Source organism: Atractosteus spatula, chromosome 4 (genome assembly GCF_055471065.1).
Source record: "Atractosteus spatula isolate fAtrSpa1 chromosome 4, fAtrSpa1.hap1, whole genome shotgun sequence".
Classification (NCBI taxonomy): Eukaryota; Metazoa; Chordata; class Actinopteri; order Semionotiformes; family Lepisosteidae; genus Atractosteus; species Atractosteus spatula.
The window spans coordinates 63,814,720-63,827,693 of NC_142709.1; the positions used below are offsets into that span (position 1 = coordinate 63,814,720).

At 36.9% G+C, this 12,974-nt stretch overlaps 2 protein-coding genes across 3 annotated transcripts in view; both read left to right on the forward strand.

Moving 5' to 3' along the window:
• The window catches only part of slco2a1 (solute carrier organic anion transporter family, member 2A1), a 32,629-nt gene extending 28,695 nt beyond the window's left edge, over nt 1-3,934 (forward strand). For both annotated transcript variants that reach the window (XM_088913951.1, XM_088913952.1), the window contains exons 12-14: nt 1,491-1,555; nt 2,217-2,340; nt 2,664-3,934. In XM_088913951.1, the coding sequence (XP_088770077.1) occupies nt 1,491-1,555; nt 2,217-2,340; nt 2,664-2,784 (310 nt within the window). In that variant the 3' untranslated portion in view covers nt 2,785-3,934. The remainder of the gene's footprint in view (nt 1-1,490; nt 1,556-2,216; nt 2,341-2,663) is intronic.
• Nucleotides 3,935-5,855: 1,921 nt separating this feature from the next.
• The window catches only part of rab6ba (RAB6B, member RAS oncogene family a), a 90,159-nt gene continuing 83,040 nt past the window's right edge, over nt 5,856-12,974 (forward strand). Inside the window, exon 1 of the mRNA XM_088914699.1 lies at nt 5,856-6,078. Coding sequence (XP_088770825.1) covers nt 6,009-6,078 — 70 coding nt within the window. The 5' untranslated portion in view covers nt 5,856-6,008. The remainder of the gene's footprint in view (nt 6,079-12,974) is intronic.

The window sequence follows — 12,974 nt, forward strand, 5'->3', positions numbered from 1 at the left end:
TCGTTGCCGTTAAAGCCTTTGCAGTCCAGAAACAAGTTGCATTAAATGCCTGAAAACACTGCTCTGCCTGTCACACTGAGATTCTTTCCTGCTTTGCACTTTCACTGCTCAGCTTGCAGTTTTTAATATGCACCACAAACTACAGTACATGGGAAAACAGGAAAGCGAAAATCGACTTTTTTTTCCTAATTGATAGGGTAAGCGGAGCGTTAGTGGTGGCATTAATTTAGTGGAACAGGAAAAGAGGTTTTTTTCCTCTTGACAGTGAGTGAAAATGAAATGGATTTTCACTCAAATAAAAAAGTGATGGGGCATAAAGAAGTTCGCAAGCAACACGGCTGAAAATTAGAATATGATTTTTTTTTACTTCAAATGCTGAATAGTAGATCTCTTCAGCATTTACATGTTCCCACTTGGTCAGCTATTAAAACCACATGATGTGAATTATCACGTCTTTGCTGGTGATACTCAAATCTACGTCCATACTTAACCTGACACTGAAATGGCTGTCTCCGCACTGTCTGATTGCTCAATGACGCAAAACGTCTTTCATTTAAACTGTGATGAGACTGCTGCTTGGCACCTCCCATGAACTCTGTAAAGCCAATGGAGTAACCCTAGCAGTGGACGACACTGTATATGAATTTCAATCTAAATTTAAGGACCTGGAGTTGATATTTGATCCAGACTTGACTTTTGACCCACATATGCTAAATATTGTAAAAACATCATTCCTCCATCTCAGAAATATTGCCAAACTATGTCTTTGTCTTTGACTGGAGCTGAAAAGCTGGTCAAATCAATCTTCTCTAGAACTGATCACTGCAACGCCTTACTTGCTGGGGTATCTAAATCCACAAACTAAACAAACTTCAGTGTTCCCTGCCCTGTTGTCCTTTCACTGGCTTCCTAGCAGGTTTTAAGTTGACTTCAAAATCCTCATGTTCACCTGTAAGGCTCTAAATAGCTTTAATACCTTACTACCTGTCTTCCTTCCTCGACTCTGGTCTCCTGGTTGTCCTCTTTCTCTCCTCCTCGAAAGCTTGTCTACATACTGTGAGTGTCAGGGTCTTCTCTTGTGATGCTCCACAGCTCTGGAAATTCCATCTCCAAGGATATCAAAGAGTCACCTTCCCCGAGTGCTTTCAAATCCAGACTCAAAACTGCCCCTTGCATATTCTACTGCATTCTAAACCCTTGTTTTTAATTGTTCTAATTCTGTTCTCTAATTCTCCTCTCCTTTTTGTCTTACTGTAAATCACTTTCAGAAGCAACTTTTAAAGGTGCTGCTGATAATGAAGTTTATTATTATAACTATTCCCTAAGCTACTGTATATCTAACATTTTTTACTTAATGTTTTAGAACTCTAGCTAGTACTTAAAGACGATATTGTTCCTTTTTAACTGATATGATTTACACTTCAAGCATTTTTTAAAGACTGTGTCACTTTAATCCTCTTTTTCTAACCATTCTCTTTTTACCTTGCTAGAACCGTGGACCAGAAAGAAAAATCTTTCGCCATAGGAGTACAGTTCTTGCTGATGAGAGTGCTAGGTAAGTGAGAAGCAATCTTCCTCAGAATTCTTAAAACCTTGGAGGAAAAGCTTTGCTTCAGCCATCAAGAAGAATAAACTTTTTCTAGTTTTTTTTTTTTAATTTCCTTGAGCTTTTTTGAAATACACTCTTTTGCAGGAAACAAAATGTCAGCAACAGTATGCTGCAGTGACCCAGTGACACTGAGATATACATCCTGTTAAAATACTTTAATGTTATTAGTACTCTGTATTTTTGTTTCTGAGACAGCTCAAGTGTTTATGTGTAAAATACTGGCTCACCAGTCACAGGCAGCAGAGACTTGTTTTCCTCTCATGCGTCTGTGATTTAAATGAAGTCCAATATCGCCCCCAGCTGCTGTAGGTTCAATTTAAGCATGATAGTGCAGGCAAAAATTGTGGGACTAGCATCAGAACTTAAAACATCAGATTAGAAATGTTGCAGAAAGGAAACACTTCTTACTAATTTCTTACGTAATAACAATAGGTTATTTAAACATATCGAAATTAGAATTTAATTCTGAGTAAGCATACATTTAATGAACATTTTAAGAATTTCTTGCCAAGGAGATTTCAGCAGAAACATACACAACTATGATGCGTATCTGTTGAACAGAAATTGCCCCAGTGAAGTTGTCACCTCTTCCTATCTCTGTTCCCAGCTTGGTTGCCAGCTCCAGCCATATTTGGAGTGCTGATTGATTCCTCCTGCATCAGGTGGAAACAGATATGTGCAAACAAGGCTGGAGCTTGCAGTTACTATGACAACAACCTCCTTAGGAACAGGTAGGAACATTCTACTTGATCTGTTATATTTCTTTACCCTTTGAGTATCTGCAGGTTTTGGGAAAGGGGGTTTTGTTAACTCCGTTACTGAGTTTGTTAACTCCTGCTGTTGATCAGATGTTTGCTTGGGAACAATGGGTTTTTGTCACATGACATCACACAACAAGATATTGTATTCTTCCTCAGTACTTTAGCATGTAAATTCTCTTTGTTTGACACATCAGGAGAGAAAGGCCTCTTACACCAGCTCCAACACAATTGATAATTATGGTGTTTGATGAGATATGCTTCAAATGTTCTAATCCTATCCCTTTGTTCTGCAGATACTTGGGCATACAAGTTGGATTTAAAGCCATGGGGATTGTTTTGCTAGCTCTGGTTGGGTGGAAAGTGCATCGAACCAATGCTTACAGCTTTCAGAAGAGACCCGAAGGGCCTGTTTAAAATCTGTGCTCCTGTTTCCGCAGTATATACGGAAAAACTAAATGTGAAATCGTTTTGCATGATTTCATCTTTCATTTCGGTTTGTTGAAAGTGACATTGTATTTCTGGCCTTTAAAATGGCCATTCTGCTGAAGAAAGAAGAAAGTTAAAGACTCCAGCACAAGAGCTTGACATCGACAAGCTTGGAATACCTCATATCAGTCACCCTCTGTAGGATTTTACTCATTTGCTAAGAAAGCCGTTCCCTTTTCAGGGAGTAGTTTGGACATCATATGATTATTTTTCATAATTAATAAATGGTTGGTAATGACAGTTCCCACTGTCAGCATTTGCTGATTCATGTTACAGATTCAAATCTCTGCTATTTCAACTGTTATTTATTAGCTTTTCTGGGAGGCATGAAAGAGACAATCTTTACATTTGATCTTTTTCTTCTTTTACTCTAAACTTCTTGATACAATCACTTTTTTTGTGTTTTGGGGAACCGTCCCTAAAGGTAAAACTGCACTGACATCAGGAATGAGAAATTAATTGATTGCTAATAAGCCATTTGGCTACATAGCTAATAAAAATTAAGTATGAAGTGAATATGAATAAAGCAGAAGCATTTTAAATTGTGGGCTCTAGTGTAATGAGCTTAAACATACCCTTATTATATTTTTGTTAATTGCCTGTTACATTGTGTATTGTACTGTATATAACTAAGTCTACCATATTTTAATTTTGTTAACTTTAGACAAACATTGAAAAAATAAATTGATAAAATATATCCGTTTTTGATGACAGCACCACTATATACAAAACATTACCACCCTACTGTTAATGACGAATCAGATTGATTAACAGTGTGTAATGTGAATTAGTGGAAACGAAAAATACATGAGCTGAATTTTTTAAAGAAAGGTTAAGTACAAGCTGTATGTGCTGTATGTAATGTAACAAGTATCTAGTTTGGTTTTATACTAGTATATTTTTATTTTATTAATGTATCATCACTTGAAAAACTGTTCTTTTGTCAAAAATGTAATATTTCATAAAGGTTTGAGTTTTAAAAAAGTATAGCTCTGATTGTTACTAGATGAAACACTATGCTGGCTTTAACACCATGAGAAGTATTTTCTCCTTCTTTAATAAAGACATTTTAAAAATAGCTGCACAAGAGTTGAAATATATTTTTCTCCAGACAGCTAGATTTTTAAAACGTCACATTGCCACAATATCTGTTTTCCTCTAAATAAAAAGTAGACCTCCCTTTTTCACTGGTGCAGAGTAAAGTTTAATGTGGTTGAAATTCAATTAATTGTACTATATTTGTTTTAAGGAGTATGTTATTTTCAGCCTAATAAAGAAGCAATGTTTTGTTATCAAACATCTCACACTGGGAAAATGTTTATAAGACTACAGACACTTTTGAAATTCTCCTGCTGACTCCCAGTACAAGAGATTAATTTAAGTTTACACGTAATAAATTTTGTATTTAGCATCAACCTACAGTTTACATAAGATCACAACTGTGTGACAAAAATCAGAAGCACAAAGATTTAATCTAGAAGCTGTGTGTGGTTTAAATTAATGTTTAAACTAATGTACAACATTAAAAATATACAGTATGTATATAGCAATTTGATATCATGCCATTTTGATATATTATGTTAGAAAAGACATAATAAATATAAAAATGTTCTCTTGTGTCTTACTGGATTTTTCCTTGATAGCATGATATATTTTCTATACGAACACGAATCAGAAGAAGCTATTTAATCCATTATATTAATGTGTGAACCTACTGAAATTGTCCAAAAACGTCGTCATAACACTTCCACAAAAGTTCCATTGAAACACATTTATGGTTGTTTCGGAATTTTAGGGGACAAATGAGGTATACAGATATGTACAGTAGGGCGAATGGCTAACTGGCGTACGAGCAGTTGTGAAGGCATGTGATTACATCACTAATAGACAGCGCCACCTAGTGGCAGACCAGAGGTAGTCCTCCACCTTACAGATTTCGGTTTGATCACATTTTCAGCGTCAGGGATAGACAACATTGGTGAACAGTCTCAGAGCTGGCTTTAAAATCACTTATGCCTAAACGCAAAAACAAACCTTACTGCTTTGAGTGTGGTTTTATGTAGTCTGCTTCATTCCTTCATAGAGCATGCAGTACGTATGAAACCGTAGTTGTTCTAAAAGATGTAAACAGGCACATTCGAAGCGGAGCGCAGCAGAGATTATAGTTTGTGTTAGGGTCTGGATAGGTGGTAGGAATCAGAAGCTGAATTACTGTAGGGGTTGATTTGTCACAAAGACCTATATAACTGATATTTCTTTTCTAAAAATGGTTATAAAAGATTATGACTGTCATAGTGTTACACCTTTGCTCTACTGAAGTACATAGTCCACATTTCGAGAAAAGGGTATCTCATAAATGCACAATTACGACCAAACCTTTGCTATCACCATGTAATTGCTAATACTGCTGGGGTTCTGAAAATATTAACCATAGTAGGAATTATATCGAAGCACATAGTCTGTGATCTCTAAACAAAAGAGAATGCAACTTTTCCATTAGTTAAAGATGATCTTGGTTCTCTTGGTTTGTTTATGATCAGTCTATGGTTAGTTTTGCCATTACAAAGTGATTTTCCCCATCTGTCAGTTTCTCATTTAGATAGGTTATAGCTGCAGTGTAACAGAAGGATTATGGTGACACTCAGTAATGTTTACAGTATTTTTAAAAACCTTTTTTTTTGTTGTTGTTTGAAATCACATTTAACTGCAGTGAGATACGCCCTATCAACAAACTAAGCAGTGAGCACTGCCAGTCTGAGTCGAAGACAAGGAACAGAACACGACAGGCATTTTGGTGTGTTTTGCTCAACGAAATTTAATTTTTGTTTCAAGTCACTGTACTCGATTTCTGGTTATGACAAAACTAAAAGCAGGAAGACGTTACTTTTGCTAATATGTGATCGGGTATGTTTCTGCACCGCCTGAACATCACTTGCATGACGTCATATAGGCGAGCGGGGGGGGGGAGCAGACACAGAGAGGAGAGGCCGCGCAGGCGCACAGGCTGCTGAAACTGACAGGCAAGGCAGTGCAGCATTCTCACCGTTCAGCGGATTTAAGCGTCTCTTTACCCATCGAGCATCCACTGCAAGTGTACCTGAAGAGGTAGATCGCATATCAATCATCCCTTCCAGTAAAAAATTAGCCCAAACATGTCCGTGGGTGGCGACTTTGGGAACCCCTTGAGAAAATTCAAACTCGTTTTTCTGGGGGAGCAAAGCGGTGAGTCCTGTTCTGTTTCCTTCTCCTAGCTGCCCAACTGCTAAAATAATCTGCATGCACTTGCCGAATTGGTGAAATCACGAATTGTACAAAATTGAAAAAATACCTCTAAAATTCCTAAAATAAGACTAAAAAAAAGTTGCACAAAAAATTCGGTAAATAAGGAAATATCTTCTCGATATACTGCGTTTGGCAAGTTTTTTTGTACTCTTATTACTGTAAGGAGCAAAGCAATTAAATCATGCCGAAATCCCTAAAATCCCAAATTTAGTAAATTAAATCTTTATTTAAATAAATATTAAGTGTAAATCATGTTTTTTTTAAATATTGGTGTTGATCACAAAATCATCATTATAATTTCTTTTAAAACTAGACTTTTTAAAATTTATTTTTGTGAGATGGTCTTTTTCACTTAATATTTTGGTTCAGTTTGTCATGCAATAGTAATTTGTTCCGGTAAGAGTTGCTGTATTAAGATTTCATCTAATTTGAACGTTATGAATTGTTAGCAAAATTTATTGCTTTAAAACACTATATCATATAATGTCCCTTTGATTTTGATTGCTTAATAGTTTTTTTTTTACTCAGCGAGCAGCAGTTGATTTTTGAATAAATGAAAAATAATGCTGTATGCATTGAGACACACCCAGTTTGCTTCTGTCTGTGGAATAACTTGCTATCAGGCGTAAAGCTACAGCGTCTCTTCCTCATCTGGTGATAACCTCAGCGCATACACGATTTTTGGTGTTTGTATTCCATTTTCTGTATTCACTAATTTATGTATGTAACACACATGTATATAACTGTACATGTATGTATGAGAAGACTGGGTATATCATGGAATACTACTGGTAACTGTTCCATTATCTAAGTAGAGTTCGGTTCTGAGCAAACAGATTTCTAAAAGGCCTAGCTCTTGTATTTTCCAAGAGTGTTAATTCCGATCTTGTTGCAAGCAGATTTTAATGTACACAGTACAGGTCAAATATTATAAACAACAAAACATGCAAAGCTGGACTGAGAGCATACTGATCATTCTTGTATGTTAACTGGTCTCTTTTCATGAATGGAACAAACATCTCCTATCTGAGAAAACTTTGAAGAAAGACATTAAAAAAAAGTCATCTCCTAAATATAACCACAACTCAAATAATTCTAATTTTTGTGAAAGGAAAAAACTTGATTTAAAAGTCAGTCCCATAATCTTACGGGGACTTTATTTTGGCTACAGAAATCCTTGCAAGTGATGCTTTACATTTTTCTCAGTTCATTTACTGTACTCACTGGTTGACTGTGGTTCAGTTTCCGTTACATTTGCACCTGACACATTCTAGGTAAAATATTTCAGGTATCATAACCCCTGAAAATCTTTATTGTGTTATTATAAAGCGGCTTATTCATTGCAACCCAGAAATCTATTGGTATGACAGATATCATTCTAGCCCTGTACAGTATGATCACAAAAGCAGCGTTGAGGGGTGTATTTGGAATGGCACAGCACATACAGTAGAAAGTCACACAATAACAACTGATCCTGGACTGAGGGCAGCAGGTCTGATTCCTTAAATTTAGAGGCGCAAAGAGTAGGAAATCATTCGTCACAGTCTATAACCAATAGTATTGTTATTCTTTGCATTTCTACTTTGTGCTGAAGCACACAATATGTTGCTGCTGAAATGTTATTCAGACAGAAACTAGCTTGTCTTGTCCAAGGTCAAAGGCTTATGCAGTGCGGGTCACTGTCGCATGTCTGTTATGTGTGCCAACATGTTGCATGGATAGGCTCCATCCATCATGATCCACTTTCCTGGAGATTGTTTTCTGCCGACATTGCCATCCTGCAAGCTCCCAAGAGACTCTCATGATGTATGGGTCAGTATGGCCTCCACAGACTTCTTTCTGCTCTAAAAAATGTATTGTTACATTTTGGACAGTTGTAGATTGCATAAGTCTGGTAATTCATGTAATGTCTCACCTACCCACTTAAATATGCATATATTACAGAATAGAATTGTCCTGTTTTTATTTACTGAGATTTTATATATATATATGTACAGTATACGACTAAGAGATCCTCTTTCAAAGCAAGGGCAATTCATTGTCTCCAATCATCTGATAGCATCTGATCCTTACTGGCTCTTTTGCTGCTCAGCTAATGAAATAAAATATTACTTTCTGTGAGGGTATGATTGGTTTCATTTTAAGATTCAGCATCTGCACTGTAGGTCTGCAATCTTGCACTTTGCTAAGAGCAACAGAAAATGTCTTGGGTAGAAAATATCATAATTCATGTTCTATTTTATTAATATTTTGGCTTAACATCCAGAAATGAGAGTTTTATACAGTTTTTATTACTTTGTTTAAGGAGCTGTTTTTAAGCTTTTTTTCGTTCCAGGATATTGGAATTATATTATATATGTTTGTTGTAACTCTCTATTATTTTCTATATTACATTTATCCTGGCAGTGTTTTTATTAACCTGATTATTAACAAATCTATATGCAAAAGTTCGAAATATATTCTGGAAATATAAGTTGACTAATGTAGGGAAACATCTATAAAGAAATTAATTGAATTAAGATTGAGACCTTAATTATGTCTGGCTCTGTAGGTTTACTACTTTGCTTTTAAGATTGAGCACAGTTTTATACAAAACAGTACAGCTTTTTTCTCTTGTGGTTTACAGTAAAATGCTTTTGAAGAAGCTTTAGATGCTGTCCATGGTGCTGATTTTCCTGTCACCTTGAAGGCAGCTCCCCGGAATCAGTCTGTAAGAACATTGAGATCCCAGTCTGCTTGAGCCAGTCTGCCTGAGATAACACTTGCCACTGTTATCATAAAACAGACAGCACTGAAGAATCTAGCAGGCAGGGGATCGAGACAAAGGCAGCTGCCTGGCTCCTACTTTAATCAGCTTCATTGACTAAATCATCTTCCTCAACATGTCCTGTAATTGCAGCTGGTGCTTAGGCAGCCATGAATCCTCGCTAGGTCCAACATTGTCATTTATTAATGTGCAAGATAAGGTGCTGTCTAGGGTGATGGGGGCAAGGCTGCTTCAGAAACAAAACAAGGCTTTGGGCTCCACACCTGGCTGGTGTATCCGTACAGTATGCGTTTATTCCAGCTAACCTCTCCATTGTCTTAAGATCATCACTGGCCCTTTCTCACTCATTTTACTTGTCAATTGAAAACTTTCTTCCTGCAGCTGCAAGAAATGTCAAGGAAAATTTATACCTGCTCTTTAGCTGTCGGACATTATACTGCATGACACAGAAATTTGACGAAACATAAAGCAAAATTTGAATGCTGTCCAGTGAAGTTCTTATATACTCCCTCTATATAAAACAGCGATATATCAAATAGGAACAAGTTATAGAAATAAGGTCTGTCTGAGTGATGTGCTTTAGAAATCCCATTCATAATAAAAAATAAATATTAATTAAATTGCATACCAGCTGATAACCATCTGAAAGGGGGAAATCCTTTGATAAACAGAAATCAGACATCAACTACCCCAACTTGCAGTTCAGAAAGTATTAGCTCACTGTAGAATAATTGTGTGCTTCAGTTGAAACTTGTCCATTCCCAGTGCTGTGTTGAAACACCACCTCTTTCAAGTCATTGAAAACCCAAGCATTCATGAATTTAATCTCCAATGCTCTGTCCTTGATTGGTAAATACAGTTCAGCTAGCAGTGTTACCTGAGGTAAAGGACTACAGTGTAGGTGTATATACAGTATAAATCCTTGATAAAGCCTGGATGCACTAGAACATATAATTGCAAGAGCTTTTCCATGTAGTGCAAAAGAGCAGCATCTGGCTGAAGAGGTTTTTGATGATGATCAGAAACTGATTTTGAGATTGGAGGTGTGCCATTATGGTAATATACTGAAGTGTGCATTTATTATACAAGGACCTAATAAGTTCTGAATTTCCGTTTCAGATAATTCATGTTTCATTTCTGTTGTGCAACATAATTCACCTTCTTATTTGAGGTTATGATGTTTAAAATGCCTTCACTTGCATGTGCATATAAATAAACCTCTTAAGTAGCCTGAAGTATGGTTAGTATTTGTGGTGAATTTTTAAAACTAGGGTGACCGTCTTGTAAGGACCTGCATTTCTGCTTCTGTAGTGTGAAAAAGAACAGTGGTGTCCTAGTGAGAAAAGGGAGCAGAATATATGCGTGTATATATAAGAATATATCTCATCTCACTAAAGGGTGTGCCTTTTCATGCAGGGAGAGTATTCACTAAGCTGTCAGGGCCTCTCTCCTTGCTGGTTCACAGCTGTCCTTTCATTGCCTGTTGGGAGGCAGTCTGCATTAGCCTTTCTAGCAGTGTGCTTGCAGGGCAGTCAGATGAGCGCTTTAATTGGCTAGATTTACAGTCCGCGAGCTATCATTTATTAAAAGGCAACCATCCTGCAGTGGCAGGGGTCTGGCAGTATTCACATCACCTCCATTCAGTCTGATCAGCCATATTGTAATTGCACAAGGGTTACTGAATATTGGGGGGAGGCTGTGGGCTCCTCTACTTAATTACATATTTGCTGATAGCAGTTATTTTATTTGAGGTAATTTAGTTCTTGAAATACAGTGACAGGCAAACAAATAAATCACTCACAAAGCTGCTGATTTGTTTGACATCTTTAATAGCTTGCACATGATTAAATAGAAGCTATGCATGGATAGGCAAAGACATGGCTGTTGTACACTAATTTACCAATGAAGAATTGATAAGTCTATTGAGGTAAAGTAATGGATTAAATGTAAACAAATGGGGGCTCGAACAACAGAGAAGAAAATTTTAAGAAATTCTGCAGAAAAAGCTTGATTTTTGGTACTTATCAATATTGAGGCACAGACACTACAGTGAAATTATTCCATATCTGCTATGTACAGTATCTGTAACTGGAAATAACATGAACATATTGCTAGAGTTATGTTTTTATTTGCAAAGTAATATTAGCTTAGACTGTGCTGCTACAATAGTGTCAGAACAGTCTTTTGATATTTTGTACTACTGTTAAGCACTAGCATATCTCCAGAATCAACTTGTGCTGTTGATTATTGATTTGCATTTAGACCTATAAACCAAATTATTTTCCTCCAAAACAAGAGTAGAAACATTTTAAACTCTCAAGATGATTATGGAAGGTTGAAATATTTAGAACCGTATATAACTTCCTTCCTTCTTGGTCTATGAACCTGGACAATAGAAAACTCTGTATATAAAACATTTAAGAACAATGAATATTCTTACACAGCAGACAAAGAAGAAGAAACCAAAACCCACATCTCGTTGACACCAAAGCTTGTGTTAACAAAGATGTCTACAGTGCCTCATGAATGGAGAGTGGGCAAAGGGACAAAGGACGTGTTTCATATGAATGCATTGCGACACACCCAGGGGAAATGGACCCAAAGCAAATAAAATTGAGAGGTTGGTAAACCTAGGTGACCTGCAGATCTTCTGTGCTGTAGACCTGAGAATTTAATGCACTGTCTCCTCCCTTTCCATATGAATTCCATCCATCCATTTTCTACCTGCTCCTTCTAATTCAAGGCTGCAGAAGAGCCACAGACTATCCAGGCAAGAAACGGGCACAGGGTGGGATACACCCTGAATGGGATGCTAGCCCATCTCAAGGCTCTCATATGAATTAAGAAGGTTGAATATATACCCTAAGGAGGGCGAAAGAAGAATCATACAATTTATTACGTGAGGATTACATTCTAGTTTGTTATGGTGACCAAACTTGAAGGGAATTGGATAACATGAAAATAAGAGTAAATTACCAAGTGTACTGAAGTACTTGACCAGTGGCAGAACTGAAGTTGAGCCAGCAAGATTAATAGCGTTGCTTAATATAAAGCAGTAATGCAGATTTGGACCAAATGATATTTCCTAATAGAACATCTAAATAACTAAAAGTACTTAGCAGATGACTCTGAGGATTGGGATAACAATAACAATATATCGTCTGCATAGAGATAGAATAATGGAGATAAAATGAGAAAGCTAACCATTCTCCTTAACAGGATATCACAGCAGGGGTAACACTATACAAGAGGCATGTGCTATTATCTGGTCTATCGTTGTGCTGTGCCATATCCCCTGTTTTCCTTCAGAAACAGCTGTGCATTCTCTACATTGCAGTCTGTCTACCACCCAGTCCTACTCTAGCAGAGCTGGAATCCATATGGATTGGTGATCTCACTCAGTTCCCTACGTCAGACTTACTCTCACCCTTCTGGGATTGTCAGATAGCACCATAATAATAATAACAACAACAACAAAAAAAAACAACTTTATTTTATATAGCGCCTTTAAAGGTGGCTTCTCAAAGCGCTTAAGCACTTATTTGAATTTCTAATATTTCTTTTTCATTTTGGATGAGAAGAGTCCTCTTTTGTCTGTATCTCCCAACATTTTGAAAGCAACAGCAATATTATAATAAAAGGAGCAAATCAGGTGGTCGACAACAGGAGCTCCTACCCAAACAACCATCTGTGTACACAGGCTATGAAATTTCCAGAATCTATTTTTTATGTCGGTGGGATGGGACCTATTCTTGCAACAAAGAAAATGTTGTTATGCATTATAACACAGATTTGACTGCAAATGGTAATAAAGGATTATATATTCAAAGAGCACAAAGCTCGTGCAACACAAGATCTGCATTTTACATGGAGAAGGGATTGCAGTCCACACTAGAAAATATGTATCGAAGGGAAAATCTCCAAGGCATGCCTGAGTGCTGATCCATTTTTTGTCTGCAGAGGCCAACAGAAACCACCCTCCTGCTGTTCTTCGATCGAAGTCAAGTCTGTACTGCATAAGATGGCACATGCTTCACATACCTAACTCTGGCCTCCATTTCTCTCCCCC